Source organism: Balaenoptera acutorostrata, chromosome 9 (genome assembly GCF_949987535.1).
Source record: "Balaenoptera acutorostrata chromosome 9, mBalAcu1.1, whole genome shotgun sequence".
NCBI classification, from domain to species: Eukaryota; Metazoa; Chordata; class Mammalia; order Artiodactyla; family Balaenopteridae; genus Balaenoptera; species Balaenoptera acutorostrata.
The window spans coordinates 15,518,877-15,527,168 of NC_080072.1; the positions used below are offsets into that span (position 1 = coordinate 15,518,877).

General features: G+C 56.8%; 1 protein-coding gene across 5 annotated transcripts; it reads right to left on the reverse strand.

Moving 5' to 3' along the window:
* Positions 1 to 454: 454 nt before the first annotated feature.
* SLC35C1 (solute carrier family 35 member C1) lies at positions 455 to 7,901 on the reverse strand. Of its 5 annotated transcripts, none has more exons than XM_007181120.2 (3): positions 7,788 to 7,901; positions 5,622 to 6,148; positions 455 to 2,378 (listed from the first exon to the last, which is right to left on the reverse strand). In XM_007181120.2, the coding sequence occupies exons 1-3, from the start codon at positions 7,817 to 7,819 to the stop codon at positions 1,819 to 1,821; spliced, it is 1,119 nt and encodes a 372-aa protein (XP_007181182.2). In that variant the 5' UTR covers positions 7,820 to 7,901; the 3' UTR covers positions 455 to 1,818. The 5 variants fall into 5 exon arrangements, with proteins under 5 accessions (XP_007181182.2, XP_007181183.2, XP_057409595.1 ...); XM_007181121.2 differs by having other exon boundaries at positions 5,622 to 6,343; positions 7,788 to 7,830; XM_057553612.1 differs by lacking the exon at positions 7,788 to 7,901 and adding an exon at positions 7,541 to 7,630.
* Between the last annotated feature and the right edge of the window lie 391 nt (positions 7,902 to 8,292).

The following is an 8,292-nucleotide window of genomic DNA, read 5'->3' on the forward strand; positions in this document are numbered from 1 at the left end:
ACGTAGTAGATGCTCAAAAAATGCTGGGTACAGTTAAGGGCATTGTGGTTAAGTACCTGTGCTCTGAAGGCAGAGACCTCCGTCTGAATCCTACTGCTGCCTCCTCCTTCCTGTGCTCCTCCTTGAGCCTCAGTGTCCTCATCTGTAAAATGGGGGATCAGCGATGGTGCCCACCTCAAGGCGCGTGGGAGGGTTGTGGAGATGAATGATGGAATAGAGGACTCAGCAGTGTCTTGCCTCCAGCAAGTGCCCAGTAAATGGCAACAAGCACCAATACAAAACCTGAGGTCCGGAAGGAGTCTTGGTATTTGGATCAACCGCTTGCCTGGAGGGAGAACAGATTCTTAGAAGGGCTGTCCTGCTAGAACCCAGGCTTGGCGATGGCAGGGATGAGCCTTCGTTCATAAATCCCAGCCAGACCCTGCCTGTCCCTTCTCGCTGCACACACACAGGATGTCTTACTCTGATTTTTAATTAAATCACACACAATTCAGGGCATCAGGCCCCACCAACTTCATTAGAAACCACCTGGGATTGTGCGGGGACTGGAAGAGAGTACTCGTGAGAAGACCCACTCTCCCCAGCCTTTCGTTACAGGGGCTGAAAACATCAGGAGTTACCCCAAGGAGTTTTGTTCCACTTGGTGGAACAAAACACCCAACAGAAGGGACAGGAGTTGTGAAAGCCACCCTCAGGCCCGGAGGGTGTGGTGAGGGGAAGGGAAGATTCTTTCGGCCCCAAACTCGGGGAAGTTTGTAATTGTTAGCTTAACACCTTCATCAAGAGCAAGTTACAACACCTGCCCTGCAGGGACCTGGATCTTGGGGGGCCCAGCACAGCTTAGGTGGAAGGCTCTGAGCTGACCCTGGCTCCATCAGCATGCCCTGGAGAGGCAGAGATGGGAGAAGCCAAAGCGGCTCCCTGCCTCCACTTCTGGGGGGCTGTTACCTGAGCCAGGTAGTTGTTTGTGCCAGGTGGCAGCTGCCCCTCAGGGGCAGGGGAGTGAGGTGGGCAAAACTGGTGTTAGCGACTGCGGGAGGGTGTTAATGACTGCCACATTCAAACAGTGGAAACGTGGGGTGCAGACAGCGGTGGTGGGGGGAAGGGCGCAGGGAAAAGGTGCTCTCCCATGATGCAGCCCACTCCCAGGCCACTTCCCAGCAGCCCCTGCAGGTTCCTGGGCCAGGCTCGGGTACCGCTGATCCTTCACCCCCTTGCACGGGGGCTGCTGGTCTCAATGCAGAGAAGAGAGAAGGTTTGTTCATTTCCTCCCTCAGCCCAGCCTACACTCTCCTCCAAAAGAAGGCTGGTTTGGGGTGGGCCAAAGCTATGCTGCCTGCCCCGGGGCACAGAGGTGTGAGGTTTCCCAAATCCTAAGCCTGTGGTGGGGTCACACCCCCATCTCCCCTGAGTCCAAGTGAAGACGTAATGGCTTTGCCAATACTGTCCCTTAAAGGTTGTGGCCTGTCCCCAACCCCAAAGGTCATGTGGAGGTAGGAGGCCCTGGCAGGGGGACAGGAAGGGGTGCTGTCTCTCTCCTACTCCGAGAGAGCTGGTGCTCTTCCAGAGAACCTAACTGGCTCTTCCCATGGGGGACCCTCCTCCCTAGGGAAGGACAAAAACCCAGAAATAGGAAAGAGGGTCGAGACAGGTTTGGCAACTTTCTGACATTACTTGGAAACACTGGTTCCATTTCAACCACCAGGTTCCCATCAGGTCTGTAAGGCCACTGTCTCTGGGTCCAGAGAGACACCTTCACTGCATTCATGGGCGTTCTCCCTGGGCTGGGCGGGGCCATCGCAGCGTCTCTGGAGAAGCTCACACCTCCACGTTACTCTTCTCCTCCTCCTTGGGGCGGGGCTCCTCCTGAATCTTTTTCATCTCCCAGCCCCTGACCCAGGTATAGGCGGAGGAGCCTCCCAGCACCATCATGTTGCTCATCCACCAGAGGAAGCTCTTCGTCTCCTCGTAGTAGAGGACGGCCAGCACCGTCTGGGCGCAGGCTTTGGCTGTGCCGGACACGTTGTGGGTCAGGGGACTGGTGAACTTGATCTGCAGTCCTGTTACATAGCCGATGGCGAAGCCAAACAGGCCGCCCAGCGTCATCATGCCCCAGAAGTGGGCGCTGCCCAGCTGGGGGAAGTTGTAGAGGGCCGGGAGCTCCCCCAGCAGCAGGAGCAGGGGCAAAAAGAGGACGCAGGCATTGACGTTGTTGTAGAAGGTCAGACGCCAGATGCTGCCGTCCACCGCCGGGAGCACCTTCTTCGTGTAGATGGCGTTGAGTGAGACGCAGAGGCTGGCGAGCACGCCAAAAAGGGTGCCTGTCCAAGACAGGGTACCCTCTGCGCCCTCCTGGTCCACACCAAGCCAGAAGCCACCTATAGTAGGGAGAGGAGGAGAAGGGCGAGGGGGATGAGGATGGGCAGGAGGAAGGACAGAGAATTTTGCCACCAAAGTTCACAGACTGTGTAACGCTGTCCTCATCATCCCATCCTCCCTGCTCTTCCTGCAAGAAACGTGTGCAAAGTCTCCCCTACATGCCAAGCACAACGCAGGGCTGGGGAAGTAGCCCAGGACATGAACCCTTCCTTACGGAGCTCATATTCTGGCAGAGGAGAGAGACATTAAAACGATTCATTTCCCAATGACTTCTTTAATTACAATTGTAATGAGGCCCATAAAACAGTACAGGGTGCTGTGAGAGCCCATAACTGGGTGACTGTGCTGGCCTGGGGCACCCGGAAAGCAACATTTGAAATGAGCTCTGAAGGATGAGCACAGATACAGCACTTAGTGGTTAAGATGACCTTGGGAAAGCGACTTAAGGTCTCGGAGCCTTGGCTTCCCGGTCTGTAAAATGGGAGCCTACAATGGTTAGAAGCACTTGTGGCCAGAGGTCTTTGGGGATAGTCACTCTTTCTGAGACTCTCACGTTGTGACATCTCCTGCTCACAGAGCCTCCATGGCACCCCACTGCCCCCCAAGTCTGCAAGGAGCCTCAGCCTGGCATGCTGGGCTTCCCACGCCCTTGCCACGACCTGTGTCTCTGTGTCACGATCACCCCGAGTCCCTTCTCATCTCCCTGCTTCTCACACCAGAGCTTAGTGTCCTTGACCATTTACTGCACCAGAGGCACCCTCCTCCTTCCTGGGAGGTTCCACTCATTCTTCAGGGTCAAAGCCAGTCTCTCCAGGAGTGAAGTCTTTCCTGATACCCCAGCACCCAGACCTCTTCCTGGCCTCCTCCTGCTGTGCTTTCCTTCAAGACCCTTGCCTGTCCTGGGCTGCTAGGCACCTGCCCATGGGGACAGTACAGTCTCTTTAGCTAGACCCCACCTTCCCAGAAGGCAGGGGCTGAATCTTACACATGTTGTATCTCCCGCGACGTGGTTTTGGTGTCAGAGAGATTTGGGCTCTGATCAGGCTCTGCTATTTAGAGGCTGGGTGGCCTGGGGACAGTTTACTTAACTTCTCTGAGCTCCCATTTCCTTCAGCTGTAGAGAGCTGGGTCACATTCTTGACCCTCCCACTCCAATCAATCTACTCTCCGCCTTGCAAACAGAATGATCTTCCTACAGTACAGATCTGCTCAGGTCCTGTCCTGGCTTAAAGCCCCCCTGTGCCTCCCCACTGCCCTCAGGAAATAGTCCAGACTCACTTAACTTGGGCAGCCTCAGGGGTGCATCTTGCTCTGGCCCAGCCATGCAGAAATGCACGTGTGTTTTCTACTGACTAGAACATTCCCTCCTCACTCCTTCCTTATACCCATCTAGTACTTTCTCCGGAATGCCTGCTTAGATTCCTCCCTCCCCACTCTCCACCAGGGTTTCCACAGCACCTTTTGTGTCCCAATCCCAGGAGGCCTGGAGAGTCACCTGAGACCCATCTTCCCCCAGGAGGAGGAAGGAAGGAAGGGGAAACATTGCGGAGAGGAAGCCAGGTGCTGGGCCAGCAGAGAGCACCAGCCTCCAGGGCGCCTGCCCCACATCAGGCTGGCCAGCGAACGCACTTTCCCAGAAGCTATCTCACCATCTGCTACTTTGATTACTTTTCAGGACTTGGGCCTAGTTTCCCTAATGACTTCACTGGTCGGCATGCAAATTTGCCAACCAGGAGGTCCCTCCCACTCCACCCCTTATAGGGTCAGCAGGGCTGAAGTGGAGATCCCTGGGGCATTTGGCTAAGTGAGGCCTGGGAGCCCATGCCAGCTCCCTTGGGGAGGAAGTGGGAGCAGCGAGCCCGATCTGCCAGGGGTCTTTGCAGCTCCCCCCCGACTCCAACCTCTGTCCTGCTCCCTTTCCCACCTCTGCCCTGCTCCCTCTCCCACCTTGGACCTAGACTGGGCAGCCCTAGGTCCCGAAGTGGCTCAGTGAGGGGAACATTTTCTAGGACAGGTGGCCTGGGATGGGCCTCTCCCCGGCAGCCTGTGCAACTCAGCCTGAGACTCTGAGACACCAACTGAGAATATGTAGGTCAACCAAGATGAAATTTGCAGCACCAGGAAGAACCTGAACAGGTTCAAAGAAAGATCCCATTCCTGGATGACTGAGCCCCAGGAGGGCTCTGAGGGGGTGGGAAGCTGGGGGTGCTCTTACCTAATGGGCTGCAATAAAACATTTTGTGATGATGGAAATGTTCTGTCATCTGTGCTGTCCAATACAGTAGCCACTGGCTACACGTGGCGACTAAGCACTTGAAATGTGGCTACAGAATCAGGTAACAACACCTGCAACTGAATAACTGAATTTTAAAAATTTCACTGAATTTGAATTGGAATAGACACATGTGGTCAGTGGCTGCTGAACTGGATAGTGCAGTTCTAACCTCTAGGGGACAAGAACAGAGCAGAGTGGTTAGAAACACAGGCCTGGGGGTCCGGCCAATCTGAGTTTGCATCCCAGCATGGCTACTTCCTAGCTGTGGGGCCCTGGGTAAGTGACTTAACCTCTCTGAGTGTCAGTTTCCTTGTTTGTGTAGAGTTGATCACGGTGATGCCACCACCCAGGGGATCTCTGGGGAACATAGGAGATGCTGTATGCGAATGATTAGCACAATGTTCCCATCAATCATTTTTATTTTCTGAGGGTCAAGTCTGGGAAGACGGCTAAGTTATCTCAAAGCATATCTCTTGCCACTGACTCAGGCATTATTGTAAGCCTGCAAGGTCAGACGGTGATGGTATATTTATTACAAGATGCCATGTCCTCTAGAAAGAGCACTGGATGGGGAGTCAGGACACTTTAAGTCTTGAGAAGCAAGAGAGTATAGTGGTCAAGTGTAAGGAGCCAGATTACTTGAGATCAGATCCCACCTCTGCCACTTAGCTGAGTGATCTTTGACAAATTACTTAACTTCTCTGTGCCTTGGTTTTCCCTCTGTGAAATGTAGATTAGAATCCCATCTTGTTTGAAGGGCCCTGATTGGGCCCCTAACTTGCTAGGTGACCTCCAGAAAGTTACTTGCTTTCTCTGGACCCCAGGCTCTTCTTCATATGACTGTCACGACAAGGGAGCTGGGACAGATAAAGTCAAAGGTGTTTGACAGGGTTGTTCTTTAGGGTTTTGGCCCCCATCTTCCCCCACCCCCCACAGCCATTCCCCGTGGCCCTGGCTGGCCACTCACCAATGATGATGCTGCAGGCGAGCAGGGCATAGAAGGAGGTGGTTTGCTTGAGCAGCAGGTAGGAGAGCAGCACATTGAAGACGGTGGTGAGTGAGCGGCCCACGTTGTAGAAGGCCACACCCACATACTTGAGGCAGAGGTTATTGAAGGTGATCATGCCAATGAAGACCACCGACAGGGGCAGGATGCTTCGGGCCACCCTGAGGTCCAGGCGCAGGGTGGGGAAGTCCATGGTACCAGGGCAGCAGGTGGCCAGTGAGCTGAGGCCCTTGCACAGCAGCGCGGTCACCAGGCACTGGTAGAAGGTGACGAAGATGGGGGTGTCCAGCCGTAGGGAGGGGCTATCCAGCAGGTACTTGTTAAGGAACACCATGGAGATGGACGTGACCCAGTAGAGAGAGACTACCAGAGCGATCTGCAGTGCCCGCAGCACAAAGGGCTTCTCGTGGCTGGCCTCTGTCTCTCCGGAGGGGTCGGAAGTCCCCATCAGTGCCATGTGCAGGATCTTTGACCGCTTCAGAGAGGCCCTGTTCATGGTAGCAGAGGAGCTGGGTCACCCAACAGCCAGACTGATTTCCTGAAGTACGGAGCTGTGGGCTCACTTCTGCTTTCTGCAAGCTGAAGTCCTCAACTGTCACATGGCAGGTGGCCTGGAGGCCTCCCACCCTTCTCCTGGATGGAGAGGTTCTGCTCTGGGGTGAGTCCCACAACCTGCTGCCACCCTGAGGGGGTTCATGAGACAGACACAGGGAAGAGGTGAGGGACGGGCTAAGGTTGGACAGAGATGACAGGTCAGGGGAGAAGGAGCTGGGACCTAGCAAGGAGGATTCTTAGGAAGGGGGGGGTGGCGGGGGAGAGATATGGAAGGAAAAGGGGGAGAAATGCAGGGCGGAGGTGCTAGAAAAGGGCGGGGGACAGCGTGGGGAAGAGGTGCAGAGACAGACAGGCATGGGTTGCTATGGGAAAGAAAGGTTTGCAGGGTGAGAGGGGGAGGCATGCAAGGAGCTGAAAGGAGAGCGTGCGGGGGGTTTGGAAAGAGGGTGCAGGCGAGGTCAGAGGCGCTCAGGGCCCAGGAGCTTTGGACCGGAAGGAAGCTGGGCCAGTACAAGCCCAAGGCGGCCGGTCTTCCCAGGTGCCGGCCCTAGCTCCGCCCCGCAGCCTCCGGACTTCCGAGGCCGCTCCCGCCGGCGAGGCGGGCCCAGGACTCATTTCCTGACGCGCCCCCAACCGCCTCCTTAAAGAGCCCGCAAGCCCAGCGTCTCCCTTAAAGCCACAGCCTCAGAGAAAGGGCCTTCGGAGTCAGGCTCGCGTCGGGTCCCTGCCCGCCCTTGTGCGCTCCCTGCCCGCAGATGGTGGTGCTGGTGTTAGAGCTCGGTAGCCGCGGGAGGTGCCTGTGGGTGCTAGAGCCTCGGCCCCCTTCCTCCCCCCAGTCCCCCTCCTCCGCCCCTGCTCCATATCCTCTAGAGGCTTAACGCCTCTCGACTCGGCTCATCTGCAGGTCCACGTTTCCCCTCATCCCCGGGCAGGACTGCGTCCCCAGAGCCTTGGGATCACCCCGCGTTCCCCGGCGTCTAGAGAACCCCCGCCCCGTAACCTGCCCCGCGTCCCTCTACCTAGTCCCGCTCACACTTCCAAAACCTTGTTGCAGTCTCCTCCTTCCCCCTACTTTCACCGCCCCATCCCTCTCCCGAGCCGGAGACCCCCAGCAGAGCCCCCCACCCCACCCCACCCCCGATTCGAGACCCTCCCGGCGGCTGGATCCGAGCCTCAAGCCAGCATCCCCTCCCCAAACACCCTCTCCAGGCCGGGCTCAGCCGCAAGCTCCGACCCCGGGGCTGGTGTTCCCTGGCCGCGAAGGCGACCCCGCGCTCACCCCCTCCTCTGCACCTGCCGTCGGCCCGCGCCACATTGAGCCGCACCTGCAGCGCCGCGCCCAGGGCCGCGCCCGCGGGAGACTACTTCCTGCTCTCCCAGCTACGGGCATGGGCGCTGCGCCAGCCTCGCCGGCCTGCTCCCCACGTGGACTCGGGGTGGCGGCGGGGCGACCCGGGCCGCAGCCTGACCTTGGCCCCGGGTTATCCCACCGGTCGTGGGAGCAGGCCCCCTTCTCTTTCCAAGGCCACCCCAGAACCGGGTATACCGCCCAGGATCCCCCGCTCCAGTTACCGCGGCTTGCACGTCCCAGTACCCGGCTGCATTCGTGGCCCGCTGCCGCGCACCCGGTCTGTGCTTCCAGAAGTATGTTCGGGGAACAGCCGGGATTCTTCTTGCCAGCAGTTAGTGGAGGGTTCCCCTCCCCCTCCCAGGGACGGGGCCTGGGAAATGGTCACCAGCCTGGGCCGTCACTCACCAGAGAGCCGGGAGGACCGACTTCTTCCTGGTACCCGCTCTAGCACCAAAGTTGGGTAGCTCACTTCTCCGGAGTTATCGTCATTAAAACTAGGGGTCTGGACTATACCAGTGGGTCTCAACCTCCTTGCTCAAAACCCTAGCTGATATGGTTGAAAGTAGAGACTACTATTTGTTTGTAGGATGTCAAATACCATTTAATTAGTACCATTTGATTTATGGGTGAGATGTCTGAGATTTGCTTCGAAATACTCAGAATACTCACCCCCACCCCCCAAAATATCCCCAACGGTTGATAGATAAAACAAGATAGGCAATTGTT

Excerpts from the sequence above, each read along its gene's own strand:
- SLC35C1 (XM_057553612.1), bottom strand. The coding sequence starts at position 7,605 with ATGCCCGTAGCTGGGAGAGCAGGAAGTAGTCTCCCGCGGGCGCGGCCC. Across the intron at positions 6,149-7,540 it reads CCCTGGGCGCGGCGCTGCAG|GGCCTCTCTGAAGCGGTCAA; the intron begins GTGCGGCTCAAT and ends TACCATGAACAG. Across the intron at positions 2,379-5,621 it reads CGCCTGCAGCATCATCATTG|GTGGCTTCTGGCTTGGTGTG; the intron begins GTGAGTGGCCAG and ends TCCCTACTATAG.